This window comes from Hydra vulgaris, chromosome 09 (assembly GCF_038396675.1).
Source record: "Hydra vulgaris chromosome 09, alternate assembly HydraT2T_AEP".
NCBI lineage: Eukaryota > Metazoa > Cnidaria > Hydrozoa > Anthoathecata > Hydridae > Hydra > Hydra vulgaris.
The window spans coordinates 32,898,018-32,917,604 of NC_088928.1; the positions used below are offsets into that span (position 1 = coordinate 32,898,018).

Genomic DNA, 19,587 nt, shown 5'->3' on the forward strand with positions numbered 1-19,587 from the left:
CTACTTGCGGGATGTATGTCTCAATGAAGCATGGAACACACATCATCAGCACCCTTTTACATCATTTGTTGACAGCATGTGAACATTAAACAAGACACAGGTCAACTGATGCTTGTAATAAACATTGTTGGAAGTTTTGCTGGGAGTGCATAGATTTTTCTGAATATCAAAAACGACTGCCCCTGTAGAATTATCTATCCGGGAAAGATCTTTCGCCTCGTTTTCTTTTGTAGAAAGTTGCAGCTTTTCTTTGATGAAGTTTTGATCAGTTCTTGCTTCATTCTTTTACTTTCTGGATTGTTTTCTGACTCTGCATGTGACATCTTCTGCTTCAGCTTATCACAGACATTACATTTATCTTTTCTTGGATATCCAATATTAAATGTAGTGATGAAGATATGTCTATATCTTTCATAAGAAACTTCACGTGCAGTGCAATAGTTTACAAACGTTTGATGCATCTTTGCAACATTCAAGTCCTCTGGCAAGTATATTTTCCTTGTAGCACCCATGGTATAGTGTGACTTTCTGCCACGGAAGGACCGAATATGGTCAATCACTGCTTGTAACTTTTCTGGCTTTAATCGATGAGGTTGATTTGAATGTCTCCCTCTCATGTCTACAGGTGGACGTCCTGTGATAAAACAGATAAACCAACAATATTTAAATAGTATTATTATTTGAAAAACCAACACAGCATTATCCTACATACTTTTTGTTTTTAAGTTACAGTTTAAAAAAAAAGTAAACGAGTAACCAATGACTCAGCAGTATTTCACAGCCATTGCGACTCATAGATTTATAATAAATAAAATGAAGCTTACCAGTCTTTGACAGAGCAGATTTTATAATTTGAATCCTCCTTTTTGTTATTCCAAACAGAGTTATGAATGCTTTGTGACACACTCTTTTTTTAAATGGCACACCAGCTCGAATAAACCGGACCTTGTACTCATAGGAGAAATCCCTGAATTTAACATTCTCTTCATCTTTGCGAGGTTGTCGCCTCTCTACTGCTTTTACCTTTAAATAAAAATCAGTTTACTTATTTTCAAGAATCAAGAGCAATTAGTGTGCAGCATTTTATTATTATTTTGTTGGATGTTTACAAAATGAATGCCAGATAACTAAGATAAGGCATTGTTTTAGCTCTACAATTAATATTTTTTGTGTGACAAAACTATGTTTAATCTGTTATAACCGCGTTATTAATTTTAATTGGTTTTATAATGGCTCGTAAACACGGCCGCAACACAGATAAAAGTGTATTAAATAAATGAACAAAGTCGAATACGATAACAGAAAGCTTATCATTTAACTAAAAAGAATAACAGTTATACAAAATTTAACTTACAGTAATATACAAAATTCACAGTACACGTAAGCCTTGGCTATAACACTATATTTCCATATTCTAGATTATAACTATAGTCATAATCTAGAATATGGAAAATATGTATATTAGTGTAGTGATACTATATTAAATAATAAAATCCCCAAAAAGAAACAAAAGAACTTTCCATCCTATACAGAAATTCTAAACACTAGTAAATTTAATATCATTGACTCAATCATTTTTACCCTGACCTAATACACATAAATAAATCAATAAAACAGCTGAGAATATTCCACACACGTCTAAGATAATTTGACTTACATAACAAAGTTTATTTTCTCAATTACTCAAGAATTACTCAAGAATTACTCAAGAATTACTCAAGAATTACTCAAGAAATTTCTCTTGAACAAAAACACTGGTCAACCTTTTTCTTATTCAAGCATGAATAGGATTTTAGTGAGAGGATAGAGAGGGAGAGAGAGAGCCAACAGAGTTCAACATTTTTCGCATGGCTCGAATAAAATTTCTAGTTCAATACAACATTCTAAAAAAATACTAAGACTTACAAATGCTAAAGTTGATTTATTATGCAATAGAACAATAACCGAAGGTCTTGCATTTACTTATTGTTATTCGAGATGGACAGAAAAAAGATTCCTCACCTGAACAAAGAAATCAAGGTGCGAGTCTAGCGCATCTTTGCTACTAATCGAATTAAATTGATTGAGTAGACCGTCTTTTTCTTTGTCAGTAATCGTTTCAAAACATTTCATCTTGCACTTGCAATCTTTCCCTCTTTCATAACTTGATATGCGTTGAAATTTTAGCTGTTCTTTATAAGTAAAGTTCTTTTTTCTTTTCTATTGTTTGTTACTAATGATCGGGCGATCAGTGCTGTTTTCCACCATCTTTAAAGCAGACGTCTAACTAAAACAGCGCGGGATTGGCTCCCACATGTCATGTGATAATAATCGGGACTCTGATCGTTCTGCCAATGTGTGGTGTTTTTTAAAATTCCCATAACTCAAGACTCTAATCGTTTTTCGATTAGTCACTTCAGGTAGACAAAGTAGGAACCCAGGGCTACAATAAAAAGGCTACAACTCAAAAAAATCAAATTTGTGACTCTGATTGTTCTTCCGTTGAGGCCTTTATATATATATATATATATATATATATATATATATATATATATATATATATATATATATATATATATATATATATACACACACAAAGTAGCAATTCATTTGTATTAAAGTACCTTTGTATAGTCTCTGACCAGTTGGAAAGATATGCAGTCTCCCCTCTCTCTGCAGTTGGAACAAATTACTGAAGGACAAACTAGAATCAAGAATCGAAGTTTGGCCAGATGTATTCAAGAATTTTTTCACGTACTAAAGGTGTTGTTGGTGTTAAAGATTTTGATGAGATACCTTTATTTATCAAGCAAACTGCACAATTACATAATTTCAAATCTGACACCATGTTGAAAAGTGATAGTTAAATCTGGGAAGAAGTCGTAAAGCAATGATATATTTTATATATCATTGCCGTAAATAGCAACTACCATAATGGTTGACTTTAATTAAACTTACAAAAAAAAGAAGAAAAAAATTATAAGTTTCAATTTCGAAAATATACATACTTAGCACTTAGTTCAGATTTTTCTGACAACTTAAATTGTGTTTACTAATGCATATGATTAAATGCAAAAAAGAATTGAAGTGGGGAGAGTTTCAACCTGGCGGTCAATTTGGAAAACAGTGTGTTCTTATCGCTCTCTTGTTCGTTTCTTTACGCTTTTTTAACACAATTTGTATTACCACTTTTAATCTTTACATTATTATTTTTTTATTCAACCAGCTTTTTTAGCCATTGTATGTTCATGTAAAAGTAAGAACGTTAGCTATTAACATATACGTCATGATATTCAGTTTATTAATTAGAAGCAAAATATGATTTTGAAACTGAAACTAAATTTTTAAAAACTGCAAAAACTTAATAAACACTAATTAGCAATATTATAGTACATTAAGTATATATAAGAATAATAACAATAGATTAAGTTAATGTTAAAAACAATTCCATAGAAAAACATTAAAAAAAAAGATAGGCTTTATATCGTTGTACTACATTAACTATATTTTTTCCTTAATTGTGAAATTAAAAAGTCTTTAAAAAAGTTTAATATCTATGGCTCCACACTTGTATGCTTTGAGCAAGTTTTCATAAGGGTCTCCTACGAAGTACGTATGTATGTATAGAGGAAAGGGGAATGGAGTATGTGCAAGGTTTAATTATCACTCGTTGTATATTTCTCTTAAATTTTTTTTTTTTTTTTTATAACAAAACTATTGAATTTCACAGGTTTAAAAAATTAATGTTATGATATATAACAGAGATTTTTTGAATTAACTCAAAGCTATCTTTACAAGCTGTTAAGATTGCCTAGAATTAACTAAACTAAAAGTTTTTCTTGAGTTAGGAAAAGATTGCGTACGTAGAAACAGGGGGAGTCAATGAAAGTATACAGATTCAAACAAGAAAGGAGGATGGGTCTCTAAATAAGCGTATGCACGCAGTTAAATACCAAGGATTATAAACATAACATATGAGCCATTATCAGTACTGAGTGATACTATTACTAGGAGAACTAATGTCTTAGGCTTACAAGCTCTACCTAGCAATATCCATAATTAAATTATAGTTTTTCTTCTTCTAGGTAAGTTGTCTTTGCCATGACTATTATAGTCATGGCAAAGATGGTAGTCTCTCTTTTCAAACCCCGATTCCGAGTTGAACAACTTGACGTCCGAAAACCGGAATTTTGAGGGGATAGTCAAATTGGGAAATATAGGGATAAGCGCATCACAGTGTACATACATCAACTGATTTATATAGTCATAGGCACAGTGAGTGTGCATACATTGACTGAGGGTTTGAGTTTGGACAGGTTGTTTTGAACTGAAAGATTATTATTTTTCATGCTTGCGGACTTAAAGGAGACCGTCTACATAGAGGCTTGATAAGAGCAAGTAAGCAGAAGATACTATGAGTCAAAATGAGGTTTTGATTTTTCAGAAAAAACGAAGACCAGATATATTACTTATTTGGGAAGAAATGTAGGAGAGTGCTGCTGCACTGACTCATTTATGTATGCAAAGGAATGCTGCTACATCGACTGAGGGTTTGGGTTGGGGCAGGTATAGATCAATCGATGTAGCAACACTCTCCTACATTTCTCCCCAAATCAGTAATATATCTGGTATTCGTTTTTTTGAAAAACCAAAACCTCATTTTGAGTCATAGAATCCTTTGCTTATTTTGATGAGAGCTTGTATATATATATAGGTTATTTTTTGTGGAGTTTTAATGCAAAGATCAAGAAAAATCCAATGGCAAGTGTCAACATTAAAAAAATGTCACCCCCCTTATTCAAATTTATAAAAATATATACAATATTACATTGTACAAAATGGTTTTTTTTAATCAGAAATACAAACATACAGGTTTTAGTGTTCATTTGTCAAAAGAAATTTAATTTTAATTTTTTCAATGCTTTTGCACAATGGAAGTAAATGCAGATCTTTAATTGCACGTTCAGCACAAATGTTTCACCTTTGAGTTGGGATTGAAGTCGGCTCAACCGACCAAAAAGTCCTTAAAGTCTATATTGCCTTTGAGTGATCTTTGCAAACGGCTGCCAAATTATTGTAGTTATTCTGATTATAAACCTGACCAGAAAACCAGATGTCACTCCACGTGCCAATAATAAAGTCACATGATGACTGACCTTCGGCTGACTGTCGAAATTCTGGAAGTAAAATATAAGCTAGCAAAGCATAGATTGCTCGGCTATTCTATCTTGCATTGCTTATATTTGGCAAAGTTCTGAAATATACTTTAGGGAAGCATCCTGTTTTCTTAAACTGTCTGTAACATGTGATCAAGTGATGAAGAAAAGCCATATCATCTCTCCAAACAATTTCTTCTTCTTCTTTCAGAGCATCTCCAGAATTGTCAAAAAGATGCTTTCAGTTGCTGGTACTCTTCTGTTATTCTGCTAATGTACCAATAATTGAGATTAGGCGAGGTTGTTGCTGCTTCAAAATAATCATTCATCACATGTTTTAGTAATGTATCAAGAACATGATGCTGGCATCCAATATAAAGAGGTTTGTCTAATCCAAACTTAACAAAATTGCTTCTGTAGTAGTGTGACTGCCCCAACAGATTTTCCTGTATTTGCAGAGGTTGTATCAGAAATTGTTAACTTAATTGCAGGCCATAGCTTATATTCATCAAGCACAGTTTTTATTCCATTGAATATTGTTTCACCTTTTCCATTGATCAGTGCAAGAACTGCTAGTTTAACTTCTCTATTTTCATTTTTTAGAACTACAACCTGGTACTCTGTATTCTTTATGTGCTTCCCATCAAAGTGCAAGCTCCAGTTTTCGTTTCTTAGATTTTCAATAAAATGTTCTTTTAATTTTTCTTTTGCTTTCATTGTAGCTTTGTAAACACCACTTTGACTTGGAGTTGGAATAGAAACTCCATCTTTTGCAAGAGTTTTGCAGACTGTGTGTGCCTTTCTTGAACTCAGTTTTGCTTTTGTCACCAAATTTATTGCATAAACAGTTTTTTTTCTTTTACATGTTGCTGGAGCCTCTGAATCTTGAGAACCACTGTCAGAATCTTGTTTTTCTTCTTCAGTGCTAAAATGTTCTTCATCTTCACTGCTTAAATCATTCTTAGTATCTTGACTGACTTTTTGCTTAATCAACTTTAGTTTTCTAGGATGAACTCCTTGTGTATCTTCAATTGTGGTGCAGTAGCCAGCTCTACCATTTGTTGACATCTGAAGATTATAGAAGGCTTTATCTTCCTGGCACAACCATTCTCCATTTTCATCAGTTACGTTGAACAAGTTGGTAAAGTCTTGCGTTTCTGGTTTTCTGCTTTCTTTTTCATACTTGTTTAGTACATTCTCAATTTTTCTTTCCACTGTAGATTTGCCTTTTTGAATTGGAAGATTCAGTTTTTTCCATAAGATTTTTACTTCTTTGACCACTATCACAACTCTCTCCTGTCTACTTTTCACATTTGCAGCCAAACACTTAAATCTGTCCAGGATATGCTGTTCTGTTGGCATTTTGTTCATTTGATCAAGACTGTCAACAATCTTTGCATACTTTCTTGAATTCTTGGCTGTTTCAAACCTCACCAAATTTGATTCCCATAGTTTCTTATTCAAATCTGAAGGAAGACTATTTTTAGACATCTTGACTATAGTCTTGTCGAATTATAATTTGAGTGTAAACTTATTTATCTACAAATAAACAAATCTTATGAGTTTAGGTTATCAAAAGAAGTTTATAAAATATCAAAAGTCAGGTGATGATAACAAATATAATACATAATATGAAAGATTATGTAATAAGAATGCATACATTTAGCAAAATCACACCAGCAATAAACTGAAGCTATGATACCTTAAACTGTACTGTATCTAACAATAGATACACTATGAGTCATAAAAAAACATGCCACTGAACTTATTGCAATAACTTTGCTCATTGTGAATCGATTTTAAAAATGGTGTCTTCTTCAAGTAGGGAACAAGAACAATACTTGACTAATATAAAATATTACTTTTTAAATTCTTTTTTATTGTCTCAACCTAGAATTTTTAACTAATTTTAACTTCTATATAAGAAATCAGACAATTTTTTTGTTGTTGAAGTATGGAGTGTTCGTGTACAGTCAGTTTTTAGAATTGGGTCGCCATCAGACGAATGTTTTTCTGCAATTCAATTCTTAACAAAACCTGAAATTTTGTTAGGCATCAGACCAAATTTGACAAAGTTATGGTAGAAAGTTCAGTGGGATGTTTTTTTATGACTCATAGTGTAAATGGGAGAAAACAGTTTTTAGCTTAGGGGGGTGAACTTTTTTAAGATTTAACACTTTCAAATGATATTTCCTGTTTTAAAATGTAATTTCTCCACTCATAGTGGCATGGGAAACCAAAAATTGGCAAAAAAAATTTTTAGTCATACCTCTAATATATATATATTTATATATATATATATATATATATAAATATATATATATATATATATATATATATATATATATATATATATATATATATATATATATATATATATATATATATATATATATATATATATATATATATATATATATATATATATATATATATATATATATATATATATATATATATAGGATAAAGGAAGGTATGTTCGTGATATATGTAATTTCGTGATATTTCGCTCGGCATTTGTAGCGAACATACCTATTAGTCAAAAACATCGAAATTGCGTCAAATGGTACCCCGGGGTACTACTGTCGATTCACAAATAGTCGTTAAGTGCGTGTGATACGTCAATTGTTTACTATCAGTTTGTACATTCTTTAGCATTATTTAACGTGCGTTCAGCACATTTGTTTGGAGTACTTGTCCAACATTTTTATTTCCAGACTTGTGTTTTAAGGTAAGTAAATTATTTTTATTAAATATTAAACTAGAAAAGATGCTTGATTTAATGGTAAAACTTTTGTTTTTTTATTAACTTCCTATAACTTATGATTCCTTATCGCAGTTACACATTTTCTTAACGTTTTCGCCTCAAATGAATTTACATTTTTAATCATGTTTCTTTTATTAAATATAATGACATTAAAAATTGTTTTAAGCACTATATATACTTTTCATACAATATTGAATCCAGCATTTATTAAAAGCTTGTCTAAAAAAAATATAGAAAATGCATTTAAAAAAAGTGGCATTTGCCCTTTAAATAAAAATGCCATTCCTCCAGAAGCAATAGCTCCATCTCAATTGACAAACAGAGAGATTCAAAGTACAGAAATTCAACCACACAGTAATACTGCTATACAAACATTGTTAACTATTCCATCTGTAGAGCCAACCACACCTAACCCTAATAGGCCAAAAAGGGATTCAAGTGCAAAGTGTCTGACTCCTCCTGATCAACCTATTCCATTAACTTCAAAGGATTCTATTCCTGTATGTTCTAAAAAAAGTAAAAAAAAATAAAAATGCTTCAAAAGATGATGATTGGGAGTGCGGTGTTTGTAAAAAAAGTTACAACAGTGATGTAAAAAAAAAAAATGGAAAAAAATGGGTGCAGTGTTCCTATTGTTTAGTACCTTATCATGAGAGTTGTCAAACATATGAGGACATTGGTGAAGTATTTATGTGTGATACATGTTGTCAACAAGAATGTGATTTAGAAAAATAAGTTAATCAGATATAAGTATGGTTAATATTATAGTTATTATATTAAGAGTTTTTTGTAGGTCTGTTATTTTATTTTCTAAGCTACCTATGTTAAAAGTATATTTTTTTTATATATAAATATAAAGTAATGAAAGTATTATTATAATTTTGTTAACTTATAAGCCTGACTATATTTATATTTTATGAACTTAAAGTCTGATTGAATAGTTATGAATTCAAAACAAGTGTTGATATTTTTTGTTATATTATACCAGATGTTATACTTAATTAATAAAGAAAAATTTAAATATTATTGTGTATTCACGAAATTACTTAACCACTATCACGAAATTAAATATCATATCACAAAATTACCTAACTTTTCTCAATGACTTTTGAGCTTTTATAAAAACTTATCAAAGGACTTAAAATCCCAAAACTGCATAGATTCTAGTAACTTTACTCTATGTACATCAAACAATTAAAGTAATTAAGTAAAATTACTGAAATTGACTTTGTAATTACACATCTAGTTAATTTATCACGAACATACCTTCCTTTACCCTATATATATACACATATATATATATATACATATATATATATATATATATATATATATATATATATATATATATATATATATATATATATGTATATATATATATATATATATATATATATATATATATATATATATATATATATATATATATATATATATATATATATATATATATATATATATATATATATATATATATATATATATATATATATATATATATATATATATATATATATATATATAACGGGTGATGCGGAAGTTATCGGACAAATCCTAATTTCATTATTTGAGCATAATAATTAGTTTTTGTAGTTTTATGCATAGGCATAAACGTTCTATAAAATATAAACTTTATTATTTGAAACACAATTATTTAAAATGAGGTTAAATGCAGCTGAACGAGAATCTTTTCGAAAGCAACTAAAAATGTTTTTTGTAAATAAACCTAATATAAAAAAAAAAAAAATCGTAAATCATTTTGAAAAGGAAGGATTTGCTCGAAGTACAATATATGATAACCTAAAAAGACTTGAAACTGTTCAATCGTTTTCTGATAGAATGCACCCTGGTCGTCAGACATCCTGGACTAGAGAAAAGAAAGCCGAATTAACGAGACTTGTCAACAATCGAAAAGGGGTCAGTCAGAGAAAAATAGGTATTAAATTCGGTGTAAATCAATCGACAATTGGTCGTCAGTTAAAAAAAATGAATATTAAATATAGAAAACGTGAAAAGACTCCAAAATACACTATAGAACAACAAGTAAAGGCAAAGAAAAGAAGCAGGAAACTAGTTAACCAACTCTATAACACAAAATCGCTTCTAGTTATCGATGACGAAAAATACTTTTGTTTTGCAGGGGACAACATGCCTGGAAATTCTGGATACTACACAAACAACAAAAAGACATGCCCAGAAAGTGTTCGTTTTATAGGAAAAGAGAAATTTCCAAAAAAATTATTAATGTGGATAGCCATATCTGACCGTGCTATGTCCGAGCCATTGTTTCGCACTTCCAAGGCTGTAGCGATCAATTCATCAATTTATATTAATGAATTTTTAAGAAAAACAACTTCTTCCATTTATTCACAAGTATCATGGAGACTTTAACTATTTATTTTGGCCAGATCTAGCAAGTTCTCATTATTCTAAAGATTCTCTAAATTGGATGGACCAATATGTCTATTACGTTGATAAAGAATCCAATCCCCTAAATGTGCCTCAAGCACGACCAATTGAAAATTTTTGGGGACATTTGGCACAAAAGGTTTACGAGGGAGATTGGCAAGCTTCAACAGAGCAAGTTTTGATTGATCGCATTAAATTAAAACTACAAGAAATTGATTTAAACTTTTAACTGTCGCATATGAAAGGCGTCAGAGCAAAATTGAGATCAATTGCAGATGGTGGTGTTTTTTCATATAAAAAATAATATATTTTTATTAAAAGATAAATGCTTTATTTAAAAAAAATATAATAATAGTTTGTTTTTTTATTTATAAATAAGTTATTGACGTTTTTATTTTGTCCGATATCTTCCGCATCACCCGTTATATATATATATATATATATATATATATATATATATATATATATATATATATATATATATATATATATATATATATATATATATATATATATATATATATATATACCTGAAGTATAAATATATATATATATATATATATACCTGAAGTAAGAACCTGAGTTTTACCATTATTTTATATATTTATCAAATCTTGTGAAACAGTTATTGTTCCTTCGCTATGGAAAGATGCAAACATCTCACCCATCTTCAAGAAAGGATGCAATAAATTACCCTCCAATCTTGTTGACTTCAATTGCAAGTAAGTTCATGGAGAGATTAGTGAGAGAATACATGACAGAGCACTTTACTAAACCTAAAATACTATCTATTCACAAACATGGATTTGTTAGTGGTAAATCTTGTGCCACACAGCGGCGGTTTTAAGCACAGGCAAAGCAGGCATTTGCCGGTGGCCTCGCGCTCAGGTGGCCTCGCATTTTTTTTTCTTAGTACAAGTAATATAAAAAAATTTTCTTAGTACAATAAATATAAACAACAAAGCTCATTTATTAAAATTAAATATAATGTATGCGTACAGTATTTTTATAAACAGTATTTTTATAAAATATTCAACTTTACATATACATCTATTATTATGTATGTAGCAATTTTTTTTTGCGTTATACATAATGCCTGGCAACCATATGAAAGAGTATGCGGTTTCTAGTCTCATATACATTGACAATGACTGTGACAAATATATCTTTGCCCATATACACCTACACGTCTCAAAGGCTTTTTCTGTTTTTCCATCCTCCTAACTGAATGACTTTTTGTTTGTTCGTTTATTTATTTTATATAATATTGTCTTTACATTTTTACTGTTGCACAAGACATAATCTGAGCAGTGATGGGATGTTATGCTGGTTCCGGGTATTTGTTGTAGCGGTTTCTCTTTGAGCCATAGATCAGTGTTTATTCCATGTATAGGTGTTTTATCCATTGTGGATTCGATGAAGTATGGCTACATTTGCTAACAGTTATTGACAATAGTCCCATAAGCGGGGCTGCCCCCTCCCTGGGAATATCCTTGGTGAGTTGGTGAAGTCTAAAGTTGGAGACTCTCCTTGCATTGCTGTTAAAGCCATCTTGGGTTCTTTGATTTACGACTGGCACTTCCCTTATTATTGTTTTGGCTTTTATATTCACTCCTTACGCTGGCTTTTGATTAGACTTGACGTTACAGAACTTACAACAAAGACTGATTTTTCTTTTACTAATTTATCACATTTACATACTATTTTTATTATTTTACATTTTTGTTTTCATGAGGACGCTTGTTCCTTCCTTCTGACTTTGAGTCTTTATGCATTTTATGAGTTGAGTTCTTTATGTACATTTTAATGTACGTTTTTGGTTTTATATTGAAAAGATTTGTGGTTTCTGTAGTATTATATTTGTTTGACGTCGCTAAGCCATTTTTGTTTTTGTGAGCACTTTAATGTCTTCATTAACGATCTTTTTATTTTTCCTGACAACAATTTTGTTTTTAGTTTCTCGTTTTTTATAGTTTGTTATATTGCTATAGCTATAGTATGATTGTTGTTGGTATAAAAAATGTTGTGTTATGATTGTGTGCGAGTTACAATTTTTTGGTATAATGTAAGTAATGAATGATGTAAAAAACCAAATTAAAAACTCATAAAAATTTTCAAATTAAAACTCATAAAAAACTATTTACGTTCCACTATGGGTCAAGACCGCTTATCTGCATTAGCTTTAATTTCCATTGAAAATAAAATAAGTCGGTCCTTGGACTGTTCTGATTTAATTGATGAGTTTGCGTCTTTAAAAGTCAGAAAGGTTAAGTTTTAAGTCAATGTAATCGATCCTCCTAAAATCTGCGAAAAAAATAAATGGTATCGCATTTTGAGTAGTCTTATTAGTGCATCTTCATCCAAAATAAAAAAAATACTTAATGTACATTTAAAACCTATGTGCGTTTTTTTCTTCGTTACGTTCTAATAAGTATCCAAAACACAATAGAACACAAGAATTAAAAACTCAACTAATATAATAGAAAACTTGCCTATGGCCTCGCATATGGTATCCGCCATTGGTGCCACAAAATTCTTAGAGGTGTTAGATATAGTTACATAGGCACTAAACCATAATTTTATGGCTGTCCTAATCTTACTGGACTTTTCCAAAGCTTTTGACAGAGTAAGCTACAAACTACTGAATATAAAACTCAATGGCTATGGGTTTGATGTAAAATTAATTGCTTGGATTTCTGATTTTTTAAAAAGTAGACGACAGCGAGTAGTCTTGGGTGGTGTGTATTCTGACTGGGCAAAGGTAGCGAGTGGGGTAACACAAGGATCAATTATTGGTCCACTACTGTTTTTGATACATATAAATGACATGCCAGATATAGTCAAGGGTTTTTGTAAGCTCTTTGCAGATGATAGCCAGCTCGTTGCTACGATCAAAAACAATATGGATATCATATCAGTTCAAAATGACCTTGACGCCCTCGTAGACTGGTCCAAGCTATGGGAGATGTCCTTCAATATTGAGTAATGTAAAATTATTAAATTCGGTGAAAAACCAAGCAAAAATCTAGATAACTGTTACTTCACTATGAGAGACAATATTGTAGCTGTTTTTAACCTTGAAACAACAAAAATTAGGCGAAATCTTGGTGTAATTGTTAACACTAAATTAAAATGGAATTACAACATCAGACATGCAATAAATAAAACAAATATAATCCTAGGTATGTTTAAGAAAACATTCAAATCTTGGACGGAACCTATTTTTGTTTACAACCTTTGTTCGACCTCATTTGGAATACTCTGCATCTGTTTGGAATCCTTTTCAAAAAAAGACATAAGGGCTCTAGAAGCCGTCCAGAAAAAAGCAACTAAACTTGTTCTAGCAATAGGAAATTTGGATTACAAAGCCTGTCTAACTTATCTCAATCTACAAACTCTAGAACAAAGAAGGCAATGAGGGGACATGATACAATAATTTAAAGCATTCAAAGGGTTTAATGAAGTAAATTGGTTTTATATCAATGCCATACCAGATTCCCTTTTAGCACAAGGACCTGCAAGTATTGTTAAAGGCTCCAAATTGAGACTGTCAAAATAATTCACAAGATACCAAGCTAGATATTACTTATTTACAAACAGGATTGTATTCTTATGGAATAAGTTGCTAAATCAAGTTATCGATTCAAGAAGCGTCAACAAGCTCAAGAATCGATATGACAAGTTCATTGTCGCCAAACAGACATCTACTATGGTCTGATTAATGTATTATATTATATATATATATATATATATATATATATATATATATATATATATATATATATATATATATATATATATATATATATATATATATATATATATATATGTATATATACATATATATATATACATATATATATATATATACATATATATATGTATATATATATATGTATATATATGAAGACCTCAGTGGAAAAACCGGCGTTGTCACATTTAAAAAGTATTGAGAAAGTATTTGTTGATCATTAATAAATGTCTTTATTTAAAGCAAAGAAAAAAAAAAATTTTGTATGAAAAATTACAAAATGTTTTGTTTTGAATAAATTTTAAATAAAATAATTATAATATAAATTTTTTTAAATTGCTTAGTTTCATTTGCTTTAAATAAAGACTTTTATTAATGATCAATAAATACTTTCTTAATACTTTTTAAATGTGACAACGCCGGTTTTCCCACTGAGGTCTTCATATATATATGTATGTACATATATATATATATGTATGTACATATATATATATATATATATATATATATATATATATATATATATATATATATATATATATATATATATATATATATATATATATATATATATATATATATGTATACATATATATATGTATATATAGGGTTGGCAGACGTTTGACCAAAAATTTGATTTTACCATATAAGCATATGGCTAAAATTTCAAACAATTGTATGATCATTATTTTCTAATTCAATTTTGTTTAATTGGAGAGTTGTTATGTAGTTTTTAAACATTGAACAGTTTATTGTTATATCTTAATACTCTAAATTACAAAGAAATATAAAATTAAAAACTTAAATAACAACTTTACAAGTACGAAAAGCTACTGTATAAATCGAAAAAATGTTGTGCAGCATTTAGCTAAATTAAAGCGTTACAATTTTTATGCTTTGTTATACAAAATAAATGTAAAATCTTTACTTGACTGCTCGTTCTGCACACTGATTTGTTCTGGGAATTTCCAGTTTCGATGGTTCCTGATTCCAAAACTTTTATACTTAATTTAACGCTTTGTGACTGTGCTACATCGCTTTCAATAATCATCTGGTTTTTATTGTACATGACCCGCCCTTCTGTAAGAGATAAATCTACAAATGTTGAGTAGTGAGTCTCTTTTTTCTCGTAGAATAAATAAGAATAAATGCCAAAAGAGCTAGTATTACTCAGGAACTCCACCTTGCATTGTTTAATTTAAGTCTTTGGAAAGGCTTCAGATTTTTCAAAAAAGCTGAATACCTGAGTTAAACGAAATAAAAATTTCATATCATGACGCTATCCAGCTGTTTCAGTAATCACTTCTTTACCATTCTTGATATTCTTCCTGAGCTGTTTATAGTTCTTTACAAGTTACGGGATATTTAGATATTCAATATTGGGTTACATGTTGTTTCCTGCAAGTTCTTTATCCATTACTATGCAAAGGACTTGTGAAGAATATGATAATGACAATCAATGAATTGTGGTTCTTCCAGTTTCTTTTCAGTAAAATGTCTTTGTAACTGGCTGATAATCCCATTCCTTATTCCAGTGTTTACATTTATAGTGTTTGCTACAATCATTTTTATACTTTTCAATAAATTGTATTCATCAAAAAGAGCTCATTTTGAACCCTGAATCTCTTGCTTCTAAAACAACCCCTCTTACCACTGCGGCATAGCCGCTCTTTATAAACATCTTAAACAATAGTATATGCTTTTCCTTCTGGTAGGCTATTGCTTGTGACTTAATTTCTCTTTGTTTATTCTTCAATACTAACACTTGATATTCTTGGTGACTAATACTTTTACCATCAAAGTGCAGCAACTAGCTTTTTAAATGTAGTGTTTTCTTCATTTCTTTTTTAAGTTTAACTTCTTTAATAGTTGATCTGAACATACCAAACTGTGAAGGTGCCTGAATGTCAATCCCATCTTGAGATAACTGTTGACAAGTGGTTACTGCTTTGCTGGTAGATAACTTTGAAGATGTTACTAATTTGGTTGCATTTTTGGTTTTGCTGTAGTTCTTGCTGGTACTTGTGGACTGTGCTTCTGAATCTTTAAAAATTCTGCCTCAGACTTGGATTTCGGAAGCTGATGAGTTTCTTTATTTTACACATTAATTATACCACTTCAGCACTTGATCCAGTTTTGCCTGTACGACTTGAATTCATAAATGTGGAAAATTTAATTTCTTTTGCCATCAACTTATTATTTCTTTCTCAATTTGTTTTATGCGTCCTCGACTCTCTTTGATGGATTCTTTCAGGAACAGATAGCGACGGGTGTCAGGAATAGTGTCAAAAAATGAACTTCGGAATAGTGTTGAATATATCAAAAAAAGCCCAATGTCAAAAAAAAAGGAATAGTGTTGCAAATTAATTTAATGAATAGTGTCAAAAAAAAAAAAAAGGAATAGTGTTGCAAATGAATTTAATGAATAGTGTTAAAAACAAAAAAAAGGAATAGTGTTGCAAATAGTAAATATCAGCAATTGCTTACTCGTTTTGCTTACCTTTATAAGATACGGCTTTTACAGAAATAAAAAAGAATAATTAAAGAAAAGATTACTACCTAAGTCCAAACCTTCAGTCAATGTAGCGGTACTCCTTTGTGGCAGAATAAGTTTAAGCACTTTTTGTTATTATACTTATGCTGCCACAAAGATAGTTGGTGTATATAGTCCCCGGCAGCAGGCTATTTTGGTATGACATCAGACATGTTATCTAAACACACATTTATAGTTAAAATTATTTTTTTGTTTTTGCTACCATTCATTAAACTCCTTTACAACATTGTTCCTTTATCTATTTTCGACACTATTCATTAAATTCATTTGCGAACTACTCCTTTTTTTTTGTTTTTGACACTATTCCGATTTTACTATTTGCAAAACTATTCAAATTTGATAATCAAATTTGCGACAGAAGAAATTTGCGGCAATCAAAATTTTGCGACACTATTCCGCCAATATATTTCTAAAAGACAGTAATATTAAAAATTTATTTCTACTACTACTGTACTTCTATATTATTTGATTGTCCTCTGGCAAATACAGATTCATATATAATTATTAGCATATCAGCTCAATCAGGCAGCTTGTATAGACTAAATGTTGCTAATTTCCATAAACTTCGAGAAGACTCCAGAATATTTTAGAAAGTTCTATAAGGTTTAAGAAAATTGTAGGCTTCAGAATGTCATAATGTTACTGCCTACAAATACTACTTATCAATGAATTATACATGTTTAGCTTCGATCCGAAAAGTGAAGGCGCTTTTGCCCTTTTTACAAATGGCGGAATATATTTGTAAACAAAAAAAAGCGGCTTTACTTTTGGTCCAATAATATCCCACAAGTTAGACATCTAGTTTATAAAATATATCATTACTACTTATATACTATTTTAAAATTTTGTCAATTTCTTGACAACAAAAGTGTTTATCATTGTCATTATTTAAGTTGTTAATTATCAATACATATATATATGTATATTATAATATATATATATATATATATATATATATATATATATATATATATATATATATATATATATATATATATATATGTATATATATATATATATATATATATATATATATATATATATATATATATGTATGTATATACATATATATGTATGTATATACATATATATATATGTATGTATATACATATATATGTATGTATATACATATATATATGTATGTATATACATATATATATGTATGTATATACATATATATGTATGTATATACATATATATATGTATGTATATACATATATATGTATGTATATACATATATATGTATGTATATACATATATAGTGCTGTGTCTATTGGGTCAGAGACTCCAAAAGTCTTAAAAATATTCCACTAGGTAATACCAAAAAAAAAAAGGTCCTTAAATTTGCAATAGCCCTTAAATTTCCGAATTGGCCCCCTAAAATTGCTGGCTTTTAAATACCCCCCTGCCTTATTCAAACTTATTTGTATCACCAGCTTTTTTTTAATTTGAAATGTGTTTTTCAATTTACACTCCACTGTAAATTTTCTAAAGTAAATTTTTACAATTTTATGTTATTAGAATAATTATTACAATGGCTGATATGGTTTTGCTTCAAATAACAAGTACAAAATCCCAGTATGGATCAGAAAGACGGTTTTCAAAAGGCATTTGTGTGTCAGAGCTCAAGGTAAGGTATATTCCAGATTATATTTATTTAGGACTTATGTACCTTCCCAACTTAATCATAAATTGAACAGTTAGCATTGGAATGAAGCATCATATATGATTTACTGTATCATAGCAAAATATAAATTACTGCATCAACATACACTGGCTGTATGTTGATGCAGTAATTTATATTTACAAGATGAGATTAATTTACTCATTCAAATGTTTAACAAAAGTAGTTACAACATATGCCAACTTAAACAATTTACAAACTTAATTGGAAATAAATGATCTCTAAAAATCAACAAAATTCAATTAGACTTTTTTTACCTCCCTACTGTATTGTTACCATGGACATCTCCAAAACTAAGGAAAATATTTCAGAAAACTGGCTATAGAGTAGTCTTCAAATCAAATCAAAATTAAGAACATTACTAACGTCAAAAAACAAGACTAAATTATTTATCAGTCTGCAATAGCCACCCATAATAAGTTTTGGTCACAAGAAATAAAGTGGGAAAACATAAAAACAATTAAAGTTGAAACAAAAAAGTTTGATCAAGAAGTGCGCAAAGCTCTAGAAATACAGAGGTTTCAATGTTCACCTTTACATAGCAAAATTAATTTAGATAATGGGCAGATTGTGAAAACTAAATTTTGGACTCTATTTTTTACATTTTTATGTAAGCAAGAAAGAAGCCATCCAACTGCTGATATCAGTTAATTTTAAACTGTTTCTATTGTTACAAAAGAAAAAATTTCTAATGATAAATTATTTATTGTATTGAGAGAATTTGTATTAATTGATATTTTCTTACTAATATATATATATATATATATATATATATATATATATATATATATATATATATATATATATATATATATATATATATATATATATATATATATGTATATATATATATATATATGTATATATATATAGTTATATATAGAGAGGCCTTGTTTTAAAGTGTTCTGTGTAGAGCGATTTACGATGCCTTGAAGAATTTTACGTAAGCAGTAAGCAATTTTGGTCAAGCGATTTTTTATCATTTTTTAACTTTTAAATTATTTTATAAGCGGTAAGATAAAAGAAGTAATAAATTTTTTAATCACATTGACTATTGAATGATGATTATATAAAAATATTTGTTACAAAAGTTTGAATGACAATTATGTTAGATATAAGCGCTATTTACTAATGAAAAAAACTAAGATAAAATTAAAAATTTATTTTTGTTTTTATTTTATTGTAATGATTGATTTTTTTTGCTTGAAAAACACTAATTCTTTAAGCTTGTAGCAAAGATCATAATAATATAATTTAATTCTGATAAAAATATGATTTAATTTAAAA

The 19,587-nt window shown here is 29.2% G+C and overlaps 2 protein-coding genes across 3 annotated transcripts in view; both read left to right on the forward strand.

Annotated features, from left to right (window-relative positions):
* The first annotated feature begins 3,981 nt into the window (after window positions 1-3,981).
* The window catches only part of LOC100214827 (tubulin-folding cofactor B), a 44,283-nt gene continuing 28,677 nt past the window's right edge, over window positions 3,982-19,587 (forward strand). Inside the window, exons 1-2 of one of the 2 annotated variants that reach the window (XM_065805423.1) lie at window positions 3,982-4,064; window positions 18,138-18,246. In XM_065805423.1, coding sequence (XP_065661495.1) covers window positions 18,151-18,246 — 96 coding nt within the window. In that variant the 5' untranslated portion in view covers window positions 3,982-4,064; window positions 18,138-18,150. Of the gene's footprint in view, window positions 4,065-18,068; window positions 18,247-19,587 lie in introns of those variants that run through there. The other variant, XM_065805422.1, reaches the window with a different exon arrangement.
* On the forward strand, window positions 9,562-10,540 carry LOC136085417 (uncharacterized). The gene is made up of 2 exons (XM_065806720.1): window positions 9,562-10,168; window positions 10,248-10,540. The coding sequence occupies exons 1-2, from the start codon at window positions 9,562-9,564 to the stop codon at window positions 10,538-10,540; spliced, it is 900 nt and encodes a 299-aa protein (XP_065662792.1).

What these genes read in the sequence shown, in the direction of transcription:
- LOC136085417 (XM_065806720.1), top strand. Translation starts at nt 9,562, where the DNA reads ATGAGGTTAAATGCAGCTGAACGAGAATCTTTTCGAAAGCAACTAAAA. An exon ending in GTGGATAGCCATATCTGACC is followed by an intron (nt 10,169 to 10,247) that starts GTGCTATGTCCG and finishes TGAATTTTTAAG; the next exon opens with AAAAACAACTTCTTCCATTT.